At 54.8% G+C, this 17,481-nt stretch overlaps 6 protein-coding genes and 1 non-coding gene across 7 annotated transcripts; 2 read left to right on the top strand and 5 right to left on the bottom strand.

The window, feature by feature from the left end:
• Positions 1–2,400: 2,400 nt before the first annotated feature.
• Positions 2,401–5,463, top strand: cat1 (catalase catB). The gene is made up of 6 exons (XM_025543032.1): positions 2,401–2,696; positions 2,763–2,988; positions 3,075–3,490; positions 3,552–3,716; positions 3,794–3,968; positions 4,028–5,463. The coding sequence occupies exons 1-6, from the start codon at positions 2,421–2,423 to the stop codon at positions 5,041–5,043; spliced, it is 2,274 nt and encodes a 757-aa protein (XP_025400364.1). The 5' UTR covers positions 2,401–2,420; the 3' UTR covers positions 5,044–5,463.
• A 118-nt stretch (positions 5,464–5,581) lies between these two features.
• Positions 5,582–9,039, bottom strand: treA (alpha,alpha-trehalase treA). The gene is made up of 4 exons (XM_025543033.1): positions 9,007–9,039; positions 7,218–8,957; positions 6,884–7,174; positions 5,582–6,838 (listed from the first exon to the last, which is right to left on the bottom strand). Exons 1-4 carry the CDS (start codon positions 9,016–9,018, stop codon positions 5,678–5,680), a joined length of 3,204 nt encoding a protein of 1,067 aa, XP_025400365.1. The 5' UTR covers positions 9,019–9,039; the 3' UTR covers positions 5,582–5,677.
• Positions 9,040–9,501: 462 nt separating this feature from the next.
• On the top strand, positions 9,502–10,176 carry BO70DRAFT_352130 (uncharacterized protein; the record flags this gene model as incomplete). Its single annotated transcript, XM_025541779.1, has 2 exons — positions 9,502–9,556; positions 9,710–10,176. 2 exons carry the CDS (start codon positions 9,502–9,504, stop codon positions 10,174–10,176), a joined length of 522 nt encoding a protein of 173 aa, XP_025400366.1.
• A 164-nt stretch (positions 10,177–10,340) lies between these two features.
• BO70DRAFT_232420 (putative proline oxidase Put1) lies at positions 10,341–12,077 on the bottom strand. Its single transcript, XM_025538797.1, has 2 exons — positions 11,278–12,077; positions 10,341–11,212 (listed from the first exon to the last, which is right to left on the bottom strand). The coding sequence occupies exons 1-2, from the start codon at positions 11,841–11,843 to the stop codon at positions 10,408–10,410; spliced, it is 1,371 nt and encodes a 456-aa protein (XP_025400367.1). The 5' UTR covers positions 11,844–12,077; the 3' UTR covers positions 10,341–10,407.
• A 179-nt stretch (positions 12,078–12,256) lies between these two features.
• BO70DRAFT_424354 (pyrroline-5-carboxylate reductase) lies at positions 12,257–13,589 on the bottom strand (the record flags this gene model as incomplete). Its single annotated transcript, XM_025547619.1, has 2 exons — positions 13,189–13,589; positions 12,257–13,116 (listed from the first exon to the last, which is right to left on the bottom strand). Exons 1-2 carry the CDS (start codon positions 13,247–13,249, stop codon positions 12,257–12,259), a joined length of 921 nt encoding a protein of 306 aa, XP_025400368.1. The 5' UTR covers positions 13,250–13,589.
• Positions 13,590–13,805: 216 nt separating this feature from the next.
• On the bottom strand, positions 13,806–13,895 carry BO70DRAFT_t136. Its single transcript has one exon. It is a non-coding gene; the product is annotated as a tRNA-Pro (tRNA).
• A 430-nt stretch (positions 13,896–14,325) lies between these two features.
• On the bottom strand, positions 14,326–15,835 carry BO70DRAFT_361404 (putative C2H2 finger domain protein (Kin17); the record flags this gene model as incomplete). Its single annotated transcript, XM_025543034.1, has 1 exon — positions 14,326–15,835. A coding segment is annotated over exon 1 (667 nt), but the record flags the coding sequence as incomplete, so codon positions are not given.
• Between the last annotated feature and the right edge of the window lie 1,646 nt (positions 15,836–17,481).

Raw genomic sequence — 17,481 nt, forward strand, 5'->3', positions numbered from 1 at the left:
TCGGTGGTACGCACGTTTGGGATCTTGTCTATGTGACGGGATCGTCATGGTCGACAGGTCCTGTCCGGAGTACTGTGTACTATGATGGAAGGATGTAGTAATAAATTGATTAAATACCCTTTACAAATTATGTATTGGTTGTGTTGTGGTTTGTTTTTTTTTTTCATGCTGCGTAGTACTACTAGTCAGGGATGCCAAAGCCCTAACTAACTAAGTTCTTGGATATATATATATATGTTGATGATGGTATGTTTGGGTTGTGACTTGTTAAGCATTACCTCCCATGTGAAAAAAAAATATTAATCATAATAATAATATATAGTTCGACGCAGATTATGGATTTGCGAGTTGGGGAAAATCCGGGCTTTTGTGTTACCCCCCCCCCCCCCCCCCGGTTTCATGATGATTGGCAGGAAAGGCCGGTTCTTTGGCGCGCTCAAGGATAACCAGATCTGTGCAGCAGACTGGTGTTTCTAATATAGACCAGACAGTCAGGTTGATCTGACTATTTTGATTTCCAGAGGTTTCGGACTATCAGCGATTGCTCGATCGCTCGAGTTAAATAACCTTGGGGAATTCAAAATCTAATTGCATGCCAATTGCATGCCAGCTCCAACAACTACCGGCAGGCATCCGGCCATGCAGCTCGTTCTAATACTGCGAGGGCGATCATTGGCTACAGACAGACAGTGATATCTGCAATACACAGTACAATATTGATATATATCTGAGGTGAGTCACTGCAGATAATCGGAGAATTCTACCTATCATGTAATATATATGTAGCCAGCAAACCCCACTGGGAAGCACGCGACGCCATCATCGATCTGGTCGTGTCACACTTGACACATCGATTTAGTAGGTACAGATATGTATAGGTAACTCGATTCATTGTAACAGCACCACCCTGCTGCTGCTGCTCTCCATCACTTTCTTCCCCCGCTCTCTCCAGTCCGGACCTCCCTCCCCGCCGCGCCCCCCCCTCTTCTTCCACGAATCCGCATTCAAGTCCAGCGCCACTTCTAGCTCTGAGCGCGGTCCAGTTCCCGGGCTCCCCAGCAATCAGCAGGCCCGTGGCGGCGGTATCGACTCCATGCCCCCCTTCCCAGATATGGGTGCCATCCCGGGCGGATTTAAGCACCCCCCATCCTTTGTCATATATCTAGTATACTCAATGCTAACAATCTCCGACACAAAACAGACAGCTCTTCTACGCCTCCATTCAATACTCCGCCTGCAAGATCAACACCTTCATCCCCCGACCCCTCCTTCTCCAGTCCCACCCCAAACTATAACCCTCCGATCGTACGATGTCTTCGCCCAACAAATCATCTCGCCTATCAGCTGGGAGTTTAAGTTCGGGGGGAGTGGGGGTGAGATAAGGTTTTGGTGGTGGAGGGATTAATAATGGAAATAAGACGATGGGGGGGGGGTTACCTTAGGGGATAAGATTGTACATCATACCTTGTATGGTATACTGGGATTAGAAGAAATAGAATACGGGTGAAACTAGAACAGACTATGAAAGCAGTAGAATGTAAATCTAGAACCGGACATTAGAAAGCACTGCATTTAAAAGCACAGGCCTAGAACCAAGGATTAGAAAGCCCGAGCGATTGACTAGCAGGATGGCATTACTACTACTATTCCTGATTGTTTGTCGGTGTGATGTGATGGAGCTTGGCGGCTGCAGGACCAAGACCCCCGCCCGCTTGGCGCGTGGGCGGGTGGTCTGTAAGGGACAACATTTATCAAGAGCCACCAGTACACAACATCTCCTACTAAATCAATAAGCAGTGTAGCAGTGTACTTACTAGTAGTGGCATTTATTAATGGATGGGGGTGTCAGACCAATCGCAGACGGGAATGGTCATCGTGCATTGAACCCTGGGCAATCATACTTTCCGTTCCGTTACCGGACTGAGACACAATGCTCGATCGGGACGTGAAACATGCAGCGCGTCAAGAGCGTCACGTCATGGGGATCGGCGATGGTTCTTGGCCCAGCCCCTCCGCCCACTCAGCGCCCGTCCCGGCCCGCCAAGCCTGCACTGGCGGGGGGCGACGCCAATGAGCGCGACTCGATTAGCGGTATTTTTCGCGTACCTGACGGTCTGACCAGGTCAGGGTTTCCAGATGCTCTTCCTAGTCCTATTCCTACATCCTAATGTAGGTGGGCTGTGAAGTACTCCGTCGTGGTGGTGGTGGTGGTGGTGGTGGGATAGTCCAAGCTAGCAAGGCATGCCGGGACTGGACATTCCCTGCCATGCATCCTAACCCCCCCCCTGTCCACCTGCATTCGCAGTCCTTATTCGCAGTCCTGTCTCATCCATCCCTCCTATATAACCCACCTCCCCCTCCCCCCTCTCTCCCCTCTCTCTTCCTCTCCAATTGCTCCGTCCGACCAAGTCTCCCCGACCATGCGTCCCATCGGTCTCCTCGGCCTCATTGGCCTCATTGGCCTCGCCAATGCAGCCTGTCCCTACATGGCCGGCGATCTCGGTCATCGCGACGCCTCCGACTCCTCCGATGAATTCCTCTCTCAGTACTACCTCAACGACAACAATTCTTACATGACTACCGACGTCGGCGGCCCCATTGAGGACCAGAACAGCCTCAGCGTCGGCGAGCGTGGTCCCACCCTCCTCGAAGACTTCATCTTCCGCCAGAAGATCCAGCGCTTCGACCATGAGCGGGTACGTCTTATCTCACTGAAACCTCACCGGTATTACCCTCATTACAATGGACTAATACCCCAACAGGTCCCCGAACGTGTCGTCCACGCCCGCGGCGCCGGTGTCCACGGGGTCTTCACCTCCTACGGCAACTTCTCCAACCTCACTGCGGCCTCATTCCTCGCCGAAGAGGGCAAAGAGACCTCCGTGTTCGTGCGCTTCTCCACCGTCGCCGGCAGTCGCGGCAGCACCGATCTCGCTCGCGATGTGCACGGTTTCGCAACTCGTTTCTACACCGATGAGGGGAACTTCGGTGAGCCCCCTCCCTCTCAAAACCCCGTCCTCACCACAAACATCATCGGGATAGCGGGCTCAATCAGGCTAATACAATTGAATCAGATATCGTCGGAAACAACATCCCCGTCTTCTTCATCCAGGATGCCATCCAATTCCCCGATCTGATCCACGCGGTCAAGCCCAGCGGCGACAACGAGATCCCCCAGGCCGCCACCGCCCACGACTCCGCCTGGGACTTCTTCAGCCAGCAGCCCAGTGCCCTGCACACGCTGTTTTGGGCCATGGCCGGCCACGGCATCCCACGCTCGTTCCGCCACGTCGATGGGTTCGGCGTGCACACATTCCGGTTCGTCACAGATAACGGCGCGTCGAAGCTGGTTAAGTTCCACTGGAAGTCGCTACAGGGTAAGGCCAGTATGGTCTGGGAGGAAGCCCAGCAGGTATCCGGCAAGAACTCGGACTTTATGCGCCAGGACATGTGGGATGCGATTGAGGCGGGGAGATATCCGGAGTGGGAGGTAGCATTTCCCCCATCCTTCTCATCCTCTTTGATAGCACAAAGCTGATATAAATCTCCAGCTCGGCGTGCAAATCATGAGCGAAGACGACCAGCTGCGCTTCGGCTTCGATCTGCTCGACCCGACCAAAATTGTGCCGGAGGAATACGTCCCCATCACCAAACTGGGCAAGATGACGCTGAACCGGAACCCACGCAATTACTTTGCTGAGACGGAGCAGGTCATGGTAATCTCCCTCCTTCCCTCCCTTCCTCCCTGCCCCTATTCCCATACCACACGGACGCGGCTCACAAGGATGAATAGTTCCAACCCGGCCACATCGTCCGCGGCGTCGACTTCACCGACGATCCGCTCCTGCAGGGCCGACTGTTCTCGTACCTGGACACGCAGCTGAACCGCCACGGCGGGCCCAACTTCGAGCAAATCCCAATCAACCAGCCCCGCGTGCCTGTTCATAACAATAACCGGGACGGCGCAGGTACGTCCCCCTTTACCTCCCCTCTCTTTAACCCCAAACTAACGCCATGATAATAACAGCCCAAATGTTCATCCCCCTCAACCCCTCCGCCTACACCCCCAACACACTCTCCCCGCCCAACCTCCCCAAACAAGCCAACCAAACCACCGGCCGAGGGTTCTTCACCACGCCCTCCCGCCGCCCCTCGGGCCTTCTCCAGCGCTCCACCTCCCCCACCTTCTCGGACGTGTGGTCCCAACCCCGCCTCTTCTATAACTCGCTCCACCCAGCGGAACAACAATTCCTCATCGACGCCATGCGCTTCGAAACCAGCCACATCAAATCGTCCACCGTGCGCCAGAACGTACTCATTCAGTTGAATCGCGTGTCGCATGATCTTGCCGTGAGAGTTGCGAGCGCGTTGGGGATGGATGCTCCCGCTCCTGACCCGACTTATTATCATAATAATAGGACGAGGGATGTGGGGACCGTGGGCGGGCTGAGCAGCTTGGCTGGGTTGAAGGTGGGTGTTTTGGGGACGGTGAGTGGGAATGGGAATGGGAATGGGTTGGATGACGCGGTGGAGTTGGCTCGGTTGTTGAAGGGCGATGGTGTCGATGTGCTTCTTGTGGCGGAGTATCTTGCTAAGGGCGTCGATCAGACTTATTCGGCGTCAGATGCGGTGCAGTTTGATGCGGTGGTTGTGGCGGATGGTGCAGAGGGGTTGTTTGCTCCGAGGTCGTTGACCGCGTCGCAGCGTGCTCCTTCATCTTCTTCTTCGGTGGCTGCGTCGGTGTCGGCGTCGGCGTCAGCTAGTGCTGGAGCTGGAGCTGGAGCTGGAGCTGGAGCTGCACTTGGCAGAACCACCCTCTACCCAGCGGGCCGCCCCCTCGAGATCCTGATCGACGCGTTCCGCTTCGGAAAGACGGTTGGCGCGCTCGGGAGCGGCGAGCAGGCGCTGCGGAATGCGGGGATCGACGTGAATCGGGACGGGGTGGTGGTGGCGGACTCGGTCGACGACGGGTTCGCGGACCATGTGCGGCAGGGGCTGCACACGTTCAAGTTCCTGGATCGGTTTGCGGTGGATTCGAATTGAGTGCTCATATTTATTGACACTGGCTGACACTGATTGACACTGATTGACACTGACTGACACTGGTCGACACTGGCTGGCTGGTTGGGTGACTGGCTGGGTGATTGGGCTGGACTATGGTATGACACTGGCTGGTGGTTGGTCTGCAGTGCACTATCTAGGCTGGTTGGCTGGTTTGCTGGCTGGCTGGCTGGGAGTTGCCGGGTGGATGTCGCCGTGCGGTGTTATCTGGGGTCACAGTGTGCGGTGCAGTGCAGTGCAGTGCAGTGCAGCAGAGCGGAGCAGTTCGCAGCCTTGATGGTTGCCTTCTTGTAATTAAATTAAGTTTATTAAAAGTGCCTACCTACATAATTTACTCGGCGGCGCTGGATTTGATATGGCTGGCTGGCTGCTGCTAATATGCAATCAATCACCAATGTTGACATCTACTGGGTCATGGGGAGAGCGGTAGGTAATATTAAGTATGTAGGTAGGATGATGGCGAGAATCGTAATGCTAAGGCTAAGTGTGTAAGTAGGTAGGATCATAATGAGAATCGTATTATTAAGTATGTACCTAGGAAACGTAGTTACAGCAATCAGGACCAGTAACAGCAACAGCAACAATACCAGCAATAGCAATATCACCAAAATATCGGCTAAGCAACCGTCCGGGCCAAAGCAGCCTTGCTCCGCGCACTCATCATTCGTTTCGTCTGGCCAGAGGTGGTGCTATTCGAGTCTCCCAGAATCACCCATTCGGCGACGGTTGCCCCCACTGCATCACCGCCCTGGTTACCTGCAATTAGCAGCGTGGCGTACTGCGCCTTCTGCACGGGAGACTCCAGGGTAATGAAGGTGGTGTTCGCAGCGGGGATGGAGACCGTGTTAGCTTCCTGCGCGGACACCGCGTTGTACGGCTGGGACTGGGCGATGTTGGACATAGACGTAACCACTTGGTAATCGATCGTGTTCAGGTCCGTCGAGGTGAATAGTGTAGCCGGGTTTGAGATGGGGGCATCGTGGAAGATAATGCTCAGGTTCTGAGGCGGGGTCGTGGACCAGTCAAAGTAGAAGCCAGAGACGGCCTCCTGGTCAGAGCCGGTGGACAACGTGACTGTCAGAGAAGACAGGCTCGATGTTGATGGCTGCCACTTGGTCGATGTGGCGCCGTCTACTGCCGAGATGGGGAACTGGCCCGGCTCGTAGTCGTCCGGCGAGTAGACTGGCTGGCACTGGACTTGGTTCCCCGGAGTGGTGTTGATCGACCCGGTCATCCGGTTGGGGACAGTCAGGGCGCCCGAGACAGGGAGGTAGTACGTCGTCGCATTGTCGGAGTACGACTGGCCGACCAGGACCTTGATGCTGGTGCTGGCGAAGAGCACGTCCGCGCTGGGAAGCGGTGCAGTCGAGGATGACCGCTGGAGCGTGGTGTGCGTGTAGTTAGACCACGCGGAGATCGGCCAGCCGCGCCAGTAGAACGTCCGGTAGGTGATTTGAGGGATTTGAGGGGGAAGGTTGGGATCAATGTAGATGGTGTCATCCGGATGAAGCCGGAGACCAAGGTATCCATACAAAACCACCTGGTTGGCACCGCCGTGGCCGGTCAGGAATGGGAATGCGGGGTGTGTGCCGCCGTTGATGCTGGCGTCATCGATCAACTGCTCCGACAGCTGATACCACGGACCTCGGGCGTACGGGGCGTATGAGTATTGGTGGTAGGTGTAGGCAGAGCAGCCAGACGGAGAGACATCGCTAGCAATAATAGCAAAGATTGCGTATGTCATGGCTGGACCGTCCGAGGATTGCTTGTTGGCGTACTGTGATAATTAGCCTCATCAATATGATCTCCGATGGCTACTCACATAGTCCAGGTCCGTAAGCGAATCTACGGATGTGTAGTTGTCGGACTCAAACACCAGAGGGAATGTGTCAAGCACCACGTCAGCCTGCTTGACGACCGTACTCCCGTTCATTGTTGTATACTCCAGAGTCACCCCGTTCTCCCTGAGGATGAGAACGTTGTCTGCGATCTCATCCCAGGTCTCATTCGTCTCCAGGCCAAACTGCTGCCGGAAGTTGTTCGCGTTTTGCAGGGTTTCGGCGATCAGCGGCATCGTAAAACCGCCCGCGTTGATGCTATTGGCATATTCGTCCTACGGAAGTCAGCAAAGTTCATGCACGAAATCGGCTACCTACCGGATCGGTCATATTGGTCAACGTCCAAGACGAACCATTGCGCTCGACCAGTTCCGAGTAGAGCGTAGCCACCGAGTCGTAGATCGGGAACAAATATTCGCGGAACCACTCGGTATCACCACTTGCAACCCACTGGTTGATCAATGCCAGCCCAATATCCCCATTCAGGTGATATTCATAATCCCAGCACGGCCCAGTGGCAGTGCAATTGCCAAAGCGACCACTCGTCCAGGGGTAGATAGCAGCCGACGAGCTAAACGAGGTCTGGTTCTTTGAGCCCGTGAACGCCGTCTCAATGTTTGCTGCAGCCTGATAGTGCAGGGCAATGCGGTAGTTTGTAAATCGCTGAGCAGCCTCGGGATGAGACGCGACCAGCCCAGGCTGCATCCAGAGATCGGCATCCCAAAAGATTTGCCCAGCGTACGAATCTGATGTAAGTCCACCGACGGCGCAACTGTCGATATTCAAAGGAATGCCGCCAGCAGCGGCGATCGCATTCGTTCCGGCGGTGTTCTGCAGCAGATAGTAGGTATTTGTAACTGCAATAATGGCCGAGTCGACAATGTGGCTGTCCGCCGGCAGCTCTCCAGTCGCCGGGTCGCTGAAGCGGTCAACAGAGTCCTCGTGCATGATGCTGGCCCATTCTGCGACATGCGACTGCAGCGACGCGAGGTAACCGTCGGCCACTCCAGCCAAGCAGGCAGCCTTGGCAGTTTCCTGCGTTGCCAGAAAGTAGTCGGTTGTGGCTCCGCCCACAAATTTGGTGATGTGAACAGGCTCATTCGCAGTAAACTGCACATTGACGGCCTGGGCGATGGATGAGCTGTTGGGGTTGAGATACGGTTTTTCTGTGACAATTGTACGCGACGACAAATCGACGTTGTCAGAAGCACTCAGGCTCGCATAAATCCAGGCGGTGACGTTGCTCACGCCCCAGGGTCGCACAGCAGAGTAAATTGCGCCATCATCCTCTCCAGAGGTGACAAAGTCGGTGCGCACGGCCGCATAGCCATCCAGCACATTAGCCACCGAACCATTGCCGTCTTCGGATGGGATGATTTCCAAATCCACCACGGCTCGGTTCACATACAGCTTGTGCGCGAAAAGCCGATAGGTGATGCAAAAGGAGCCCTTGTTTCCTGCCGGCGTCCAGGTATAGGACCAAGACAGCAGGCCGGACTTGTAGTCGAAGGTTGACTCAAAGTCCGAAATGGTGCTGTTGTCCACTCCCGCGTCGAGGTATGTGTCGTCTCCCAAATCCAGAATCAGGCCGCTCCAGTGCGGAACGCCGCTAATCACGCTGTCGTCGCCATACTGGGAGAGCCATGGGAAGTTGGACGCATTGGTCTTGGCCTGTCTGTCCCAGAACCCGGAGATGGTTGCGAAACTTTGACGTCGGGAGTACAGAGGCCATCCACTGATGACATCACCGTCCACCGGAGTGTCCAACTCGAAGAAGGGGCCAACATTTGCGACGTTAATGCCCAGGTAGCCGTTAGCAATCGAGCCGCGCGACTGGTAGTGGCCCTGGTCCAGCGTGGTGGTGGTGAGTAGCCAGTGGTCCTCATCCCAGGTCACGCCTGCAAACTGGGTCTCGTAGACGTTGGTCGAGTTGGGCGCCGTCTCGACATCCCTCCCACTGTGTCTATGCAACGCTGCCGAAATGCGAGCATCTTTGCCTGGAGAGGCGCCCACAGCCGTGGGAAGATACAGCAGGAGCGGCAACAGGGTTGCCAGAAACTGCAACAGTTAGCTTGACGCCTAACGAGACACTTGGGGAGCTGCTTACTTTGGGTTGCATCTTGCAAAGCCAGGAGGCGAGTACCGGGCGGCAGCCTTTTCCGACAGGACTTGGAGGCAGGGATAACAGGGGAATAAATAGGCCCAAGTCCAAGACGAGATGCGATGGGATCGGAGCTTTTTCTGGTAACAGTTGATCCACCTCGTGTCCAAGACAGGGAATGCCAAGGGCGATCGAGGGAAATGAATGAGACAACAAGCAGCAGACAAGATTAAAAGGGCCCCTTGAGAATGACGGTGGGATTACCCCGCGGGGGGGGTGGGAGAAGGGAAGCGAAGCGATGGCCAATAATGCAATAGGCATCTATGGCACGATGGTCACTGGCCAGCCACTTGACAGCGTCATATTGTGGGGAAGGGCAAGCCTGGAATGGCTGAGGGCTGGAAAGTCCGGGGATCCCGCTGGGTCCGGCCGGTCGGCGCCACGGACGAGTCTGTGCGGGAGGCATGATTGGGTGGATGGGAACAAAGAGGGAGTGAAAATATGGACAGTCGGGTGATGGATGGATGGTGGATAGATGTGATGTGGATGACGCAAGGTGAGTTGAAGTGAAAGCAGAGAAGAGAAATGAAGGTGGAATCCGGTGAAGGACAAGGTTCGGTGCCTGGCGGGGCCTGCCCTGGCCACCTCAGGCAGCATTGCATCTTCTCCGCTGTTTCTGTGCTTCACGGATGAGATGACTCCCCCACAGTCAGCTATCATCCAGTCCACACACTCATCTTATACCACTCGCTCTTCCATCTCCTCCAACCTCTCACAATGACCCTCCCCTTCCTGTCCGTCGCCATCTACCACCCCCGCTATGGCAACTTCCAACACTGGGCTCTCCACCTGCACTCCTCCTCCGAGGACCTCCTCTTTGAGGTTGATGGCGAGCATCCCACCTTCCAGAAAGTCGTGTCGCACGCGATTCCCTCCGAGAGTCCGACCTTCATCAAATCGGTGTTTGTGGGCCACATCGGCCACCCGGATATTCCCACCGTCAAGGACGTTGTGAACGCCACGGCAGTGGACAATGAGACACTCGAGTGGGACTGCCAGGACTACGTGCTCGAGATTCTCGAGGGGTGCGAGCGTGAGGCTGTGCTGGACGACGAGGATGCGGATTATGTCGAGGCGCGGGAGATCTTGCGGAGTATACGGGGGCCGATGCTCTAGCTCTAGCGATAATATTGATGATCAGTCTCGTCAAGCCTGGGTTTGTTATCTACAAAATACGCTGTGGTTCATGGGGCGTGTCTATCTAGATAGATAGTCCCTGTCCTCGGGTTTGCGGGCCGAGACAGCCACAGGTCTGGAACAACGTATGTATGTATGAATCCTTTGTCCCTCATCAAATCATAATCATGACCATCATCACATCGCAGCAGTCAGAAACAAATAAACAAACTAGTTCTCCCCCGCCCACCTCCGCCACGCCTCTCCCCTCAACGCCCGCGCCGTGTCCCTCGTCCGCTGCATCCCCGACCGGTTCTCGACCGCCCTCCGCAACAAGAAATGCAAGCATTCCTCCGTCGACCCCCACGCCAGACACTTGAAAACCCCGGGAACCGTCCCATCCGCGGCACCGCCCACCATCCCCAGACTCACCTCGTCGGCCATCCCCTGCAGCTGACCCACCTCCACCGGAATCGCCGGCAGCCCATTAACCATCCGGTGTCGGAACAACGCACACGCCTTGCGCACACTCTCCCCGTTATGCGACGCCACAAAGAGTCTGACCGTCGGAAACGGCTGGTCTGGCTGGCCACCCAGCGGATACTGTCGCGTAATCAGGCTCTCCACGATATGGTCGTAGTTCTGGTCCGTCTCGGCCTTGGTGTCGTGAATGCGGTCCCGGTGGTCGTGCGCAATGTATGCCCCCCTCACTAGCTTCACGCCCATCGCCCAGCCCTCTTTCTGGGCCAGACGGAGGTGTGTGTTAAGCGTGGCGGTCGAGGACTTCAGATACGCCTGGTACGTGTTCAGCACCACGGGGCCATTGGCCTCGTTCTGATTGTACTTCCGCATCAGATCCACCGCCCACGCATCAATCGCCGTCTGGAAGATCTGCTGCTCGGCGTCGATCCACACCCGCGACCCCTGCGCCGCAACCGCATCGCATATCTCTGTCATCGCCTCTTGGATCCGCGGCGGGGGGGTAAGATCGCCGCGCGAGAGTGCCTCCACAGCCGCTGGACCAGCCCCGGTGAGTCTGTGGCCGTCAGCAATCAACCCAACCCCCCAAATGCACTCCAACTACAGAGGACAGAAACCCACTTCACAGCCAGATAATTCCCCTCGCCCAGCATCTTCAACGTGCGTAGAGTCCCCTGTTTCCATTCATCCACCGCGCGGTCAAGACCCTCCTGTTTCGCCTCGGCAGACTGGGTCTGATCGATATCCTCCACCTTGGCGATGGACTCGCGGGCATATCCAAGAATCACACCTTTATAGCCCAGATCCTTCATGTCCTGGACGGTGCGACGGACCTCGGTCTCGTTGACACCAGCGCAGAAGTGGTCGTAGACGGTTCGGCGGAGGAGGTAGTTGACCAGGGGGTTCTTGGCGGGACTGAGCAGGATGGACTGGGAGTCGACCATGGATTTGAGAATGGAGAGACAGGGCATCATGAGAGGCGATGCCATCACGGAGGTGAAGAGGAGGGAGCGGAGGAAGGCCTTTGTCGGGAGGGCGGAGAGCGGCGGGGTCTTTGGTGTCGGACTGGGCGGTGGGAAAGGGACATGTTGGGCAGGGGTTGATGACGATAGAGCAGTGGTGGGAGGTGTGAGGAGTTGATAGAGAAGGGGACTGGGCCGTTTAGGCCAGAGCACTTTGGGGTTCATGGTCGGGAAGGGTTCATGGTCTGTTGGGCTTACTCCGAGCCCTTCCTTTCCTGCCTATTTATCCCTGTGAGGTCGGTATCTGCTGAGGGGTATGCTAGCTGGCTGGCTGGCTGGCTGGCTGGCTGGCAGTCACTATCAGTGATTGTACAGCCCGGATCTCTGGCCGATTGGCTTCTCCACGAGGCGATCATCGAGGCATGCGCTTTGGTGGTTACACGGATACGTATGCATGCAGACTCGGTCAAGGCCTCCGGTCAGCTCGGTTAGGGTTACCGCTGCTTGCTTATCATGGATCCTTCCATCAAGGTTACTAGGCTCTATTCTATCGGTATTCTATCAATATTCTGTCTATCTATACCCATCTATCTCGGTCCAAAAAATAAAAAATAAAAATAAAAAAAAAAAAACCCCCGCTAATTATCCTTCTTCAAATGCCTCGTCCCCTCAATCAGCGCATCCGCAAACCGCCCCCTAACCCCGGCCCTCTCAACCGCCAAAACCCCCTGGATGGTACACCCTCTGGGGGAGGAGATACTCTCCCTCAGGATCGCCGGATGAACACCATCCCTCAACAACGCCGCCATACCAACCATAGTCTGCGCGGCCATCTCCAGGGCCTCCGCCCTCCTCAAGCCCTCGGCCACACACCCATCCAACACCCCCTCCAGCGGCACCGTCAAAACCGCCATCGACGCCCCCACCAACATCGTCCCAACATCAAACAAATCCGCAGCCACGACCTTCACCTTCCCAATCGCCCCAAACAACCACCCCATCAGCCCCATAACCTCCCCCTCTTCCGCCTCCCCCTCCGGAACCTCAACGATGGTCATCGACTCGCCCAGCCGCGCAGCGACATTCGGCATGGCGCGTACAATCACCGGCTCTTCTTCCAGATCCTCGCTATACCCCTCCCCGTACACCCACCCCAATATATCCTGCGTCTTCACTCCGGCCATGATGCTAACCACTATCTTTCCCCGCACGGCTTCCTGGATCCCCGGCTCGGATAGGATCCCCCGCGCCAGAAACGGCTTGCATGCGAGCAGGATCACGTCGGCTTGTTGCATCGCCTGCACGTTCTGGCCGTGGGTGATGGTCACTTGCGCTTGTGTTGTGGAGGGGGCGTATTGCGAGCGCAGACGCGCGGCCGAGTTGGCGGTTTTGGTGTTGATGATGAAGGTGGTTATTTTGGGGGGGTTGGCGGGGATGCTGGATGTTGAGGGGGCGGTGGCGGAGAGGAGGCCGTTTAGGATGGCGGAGCCCATGTTTCCTGTAGGGGGTTAGGGTGTTATGCAGTTGGGCTGGGGAGCGGGGGATTATGTGTGGTTTGGTTGGTACGTACCGCAGCCGATGAATGCGAGGGTCTTGGGCTTTTGGCCTGAGGGCGAGGGGGGTGGGGACATTGTTGGAGGTCGTGAATGCTGTTGTATGGAGGATGGATGTATCTAGGTAGGTGTAGTGTTATGGGTATGGTAGATGTAGATGTAGATGTAGATTTGTGTTTTTAAACAGTGAAGGGGAAGAAAGAAGGTGAATCAGTCAGTCGGGCGAATCTCCGCCAGCAGAGGAAAGAACAGCAGCGATATCGCGCTCGGGAGGGGATCCCGAGGATTTGCGGGGGTTGTTTGTTTGACTGCTGATAACAATGTCGATACCGTATCGCCCAGCGGGCAGATACTGATAGGGAGAGAGAGATGATGCTTGGCCCTTGCTTACTGGCTTGCTTTTGTTAACAAGTGGGACTGTAGTCACACCGATAGATACTTGTATACGGAGTACAGTAGCTATGCTCACTCTGGGCCACTTTCTACAGTAGCTAAAAAGAAAAAAAAAAAAAAAAAAAAAAAAAAAAAAGTTAGTGTGAAGAAAGAAATACGTTCAGAACTTCTCTCCTCCATAAGCATACTAAATAAAATGAAGAAAAAAAGAAGCTCCTGTCTTGGACAGGAGAAGATACAAGGCCCGAGCCGCGGATCGAACGCGGGACCTCTCGCAGATATGCTTGGGTTGTAACCCTAAGCGAGAATCATACCACTAGACCACCCGGGCTTGTTATGATATTTGTCTCGAGGCTTGCATACATAAAAAAAAGAATGTTAATCTACAGTCTCTTGCTGCTACAATTCAGGTCTATGCATCTTTTTTTGCGTCATATTTTCTGCCATGGTAGGGAGTCCAATCTTAGAGGTCCTGTAGCGTGTTTGAGTCGGGTGAGTGTTTGTGTTGGGGTGCGGATATATATCTGGTTCGGGTGTGTGAATAAGTACTAAAGTACCTTGGATTGAAGTTGATGTGAATCATGATGAAAATCCATCATATCATGATAGTACTAGGTATAAACACCAATACCCCTACACACAGTGTAGACAATGCAGCATCCAGGAACCATCTACATGATTTGGTCCATGAGCCAGGCATCTTAATATAACGGCCCAAGTCGAGTGTACGGGACTAACACATGAGAAAATACGCAGACTGTGTGCTGAAACAATTACATTCATGACTATCGTATATAGGGGAACAATTATCCGGTCGCGGGTCCATCGAGACCTGGGAGCATAGGCTGACGGCCAAGTAAGGGCCGCTTGCTAGATGCAAGTAGCATCCGCGAGATCGAGGGCCGTGCTCTGACGGAGCGAAACACGTCCGTGTGAGGTACCCCTGCCAACACCGTTCATAGAATCATGTGGTGGCCATCGGCCTGGCCTGAGAGTATAAGGTCCTGCGTGGCTGCTCAAGCAGTCGCCCGCCGACCGAGTGTGCCCAGCATGAGTTGGACGGAGCGCTCGATGTCAGATGGGTTGGGTGTGAGGATCTCCGATTGGAGTTGGTCGCAGTCACATCACGTCACCCTCGGACGCTTGGCATTGGGGAACCCAGTAGGACCGCGCATACGCTTCCGCTCCATCGCCTCCATCTCCTGCTTCATGATCCGTTCCTGCTCCGTCATCTTCTTAGGTTGTTCCATCACCGGCCCCTTCTTCCCAGCAAGCGGATTCTTCTTCGCCGCCGCGGAAAACACGTTCTTGGGCTTGTTGTTGCCAAAGGACAACGACAACTTTGGCGCCGCCGCCGGTGCAGGCTGAACCGGAGCCGGGGAATCGGCGGCAGATGTCTCTGGCGTAGCTGACGCACCGCTGTCTTTCTCTTCCGCAGGCTTCGGCGACTCGCTCTTCGAGCCGCCATCTGTCTTCGCTCCAAAGCCGATATTCAGCTTCACCTTTTCTCCTTCCTTGCGCTGCAGATTCCGAGCCTCGGGGTCGACATCATCCTCCTTGCCCACACCCTGGTTCGCACGCTCAATCTGATCCTGAATCAGCCGCTGCTCCCTCTCTTCATCCCCCCGATCCTGACGCTCCTTCTTGAGAATGGCCTCGCGCCGTCTCATCGCCTCCGGGCTGCGGTCCACATATGCCACAAACAGACCCTTCTCGGTTTCCTCCACGCGACACAGCCCCTCCCGACCCAGGTATGCGGCGAATTGTGTCAGACTCTTCCACTTCGTCGAGTTCATATGGATGTGCTCCTTGTCCGCGATCACCTGCTGGTAGAAATGGTTGATGTGAACCTTCTTCTCGCCGTGAGTCGTCCGCAACAGCGTCAGGAAGTTGTTGAGGAAGTCCTTGCTAAAGTCCTCGATGTATTTCTTGGGGTCTTCGCCGATCAGGAGCACCTGACGCACGTGGCTCTCGCTCTGGACGTGACTAGGGAGAGAGTCAGTAAGCTATCCGAGGTGAATTAGGTGGATGTGGATGCTCACCATTTCCAGCCGTTGTGATCGCGGCACTGCTTCTCGCAGGCCTGACAGTACCATCGGAGTCTGCCCAAGCCTTTCTGTTGAATGTTAGCGTGAATCTTCGGAAAGGGTGCGAGACAGGACATACGGCTTTGATCTTGTTGCCGATCGCCTTTGTGCTCCCGGCTTCTGCGCGCGGCATGATTGGGGCTGTGTATTCTGGTGGGTTGGAAAGAAGAAGCGCTGAGACTGGGATGAAGTCTGCCAGAGTCAAGAGGCGGAGGCGCGAGGCGGGCGAGGCGGATGAACCGATTACCAATAGTGTCACGTGATTAATCGATAAGCTCGGACAGGGCAGGTCACGACCTCGCGAGAGGGCGCTAATCCCAAGCAGGGTATCACATGACCCAGTAACTCTGGCTGATTACTGACTAGACCGTATGCAGTTAGACTCTTCAAGGGATGTTGCGCCCGGTTCAACCGTCCATTGTAAGTCACGTGAGTCGGACCGGGTAGCCCGAGGCCTCCGACCAGCTCGCTCGACCTTCTGGTTCTGGTTCAATCGCCGGACAACACCGAGTTACACCAAGATGAACCCCAATGAACCCCCCGAGGAACTTTCCACCCGCCGAGCTTTTCCGCCTTCTCTACTCCGTACAGAGTATTCCGTACCTGGTTTGGAATGGAATCATTATCATCTGGGTTTAAATCCAGAATGACCCAGGATTGATACAGCATGCGCATTGCTTGTGTTGGATGCTCTGCAGCTTGCAGAAAAGGTCCAACGCGCCGTGGGTCGATGACTCGATTTAACCTCATCTCATCTCATCGCACCGGCTGTTGAACCCTGCGGGCTTACAGCTCGGCCAAGCTCGGCGTGGTCTGAACCGTGTCGGGTTGAACCCCCCTTACCCACACCGAGGTCGTCTGAGCTTTGACCCGCGGTGACTTGACTTGAACCTGTCAGACCACGGCTGTGAGCAGTTGTTGAACCTTTCAGACCACCATGCCGAGTGTTGAACCCCACTTCGGCGTTTTACGGGGGTTTAGACCATGATGAGCTCTTCTATCATCACATGTAAGTTGTAACAGCAGGCCGGGAGTTGAACCAAGTATTATACTCTATGTACTCAATCAATCCCAGACCACGCCGAGCTCACCTCCTCACCTCCTCACCTATACCAACAGTTGAACCCTCAACCCGCGACAAGCTTCTAGTTCTTACCATACCGAGGAGCTATCGCAGAGTCGAGACAAGACAGACCACGCACGATGCGCTTCGAACTTTTGAGACCCATCCACACACCTACCTACTAACTACCTAGTACCTGTCCGCTCTTGATCGAGATCGATATTCGATTCCAACGCTTTATAACTACAATGATTACCTATGGTCATGATTTTTTATTCTCTTGAATTTACTTTTTTTTTTTTTTTTTTTTGGAAGAAAAATATTTAGGTTGGATAGTGTTGAGATGGATGGAAGCCTAGCCTAGCCTAACCAATCTGACTAATTAGTAATCCTCATGATTCGTGAACCCCTCTGGCCTATCTATGGCATGACTATCTCGTCTAGATAGTTCAAGGTTCAAGGTTCAACTGTTCTAGAACCACGCCGGGGGTTTTCCCTACTCGGCTAGATAGGTACAGTACATATCTATCTAGTCTGCGCCGCGACCGGCTTATTCTCCGGGTAATGATAAATTCTAGGACGGTACTCCGTATCTATTCCGTACAGAGTAGAATTTATCGCTGATTCGTTTGATTTAATTTACTTATTTCCATCCAATCTAAACAACCCCTGCGGGTGCAGATATATGCCGTTCGGTATTATTTGATCGAGTCAGGGGTACTATACTATTCTATCCTATCTAGTTCAGAGTGAGTGTGTCAAGAATT

This window comes from Aspergillus heteromorphus, assembly GCF_003184545.1.
Source record: "Aspergillus heteromorphus CBS 117.55 chromosome Unknown BO70scaffold_9, whole genome shotgun sequence".
NCBI classification, from domain to species: Eukaryota; Fungi; Ascomycota; class Eurotiomycetes; order Eurotiales; family Aspergillaceae; genus Aspergillus; species Aspergillus heteromorphus.

Excerpts from the sequence above, each read along its gene's own strand:
- cat1 (XM_025543032.1), top strand. The coding sequence starts at position 2,421 with ATGCGTCCCATCGGTCTCCTCGGCCTCATTGGCCTCATTGGCCTCGCC. Across the intron at positions 2,697-2,762 it reads AGCGCTTCGACCATGAGCGG|GTCCCCGAACGTGTCGTCCA; the intron begins GTACGTCTTATC and ends ATACCCCAACAG. Across the intron at positions 3,491-3,551 it reads GGAGATATCCGGAGTGGGAG|CTCGGCGTGCAAATCATGAG; the intron begins GTAGCATTTCCC and ends ATAAATCTCCAG.
- treA (XM_025543033.1), bottom strand. Across the intron at positions 7,175-7,217 it reads TGACCAATATGACCGATCCG|GACGAATATGCCAATAGCAT; the intron begins GTAGGTAGCCGA and ends TGACTTCCGTAG. Across the intron at positions 6,839-6,883 it reads CGCTTACGGACCTGGACTAT|TACGCCAACAAGCAATCCTC; the intron begins GTGAGTAGCCAT and ends TAATTATCACAG.
- BO70DRAFT_232420 (XM_025538797.1), bottom strand. The coding sequence starts at position 11,843 with ATGAACCCCAAAGTGCTCTGGCCTAAACGGCCCAGTCCCCTTCTCTAT. Across the intron at positions 11,213-11,277 it reads GGGAATTATCTGGCTGTGAA|ACTCACCGGGGCTGGTCCAG; the intron begins GTGGGTTTCTGT and ends TGACGGCCACAG.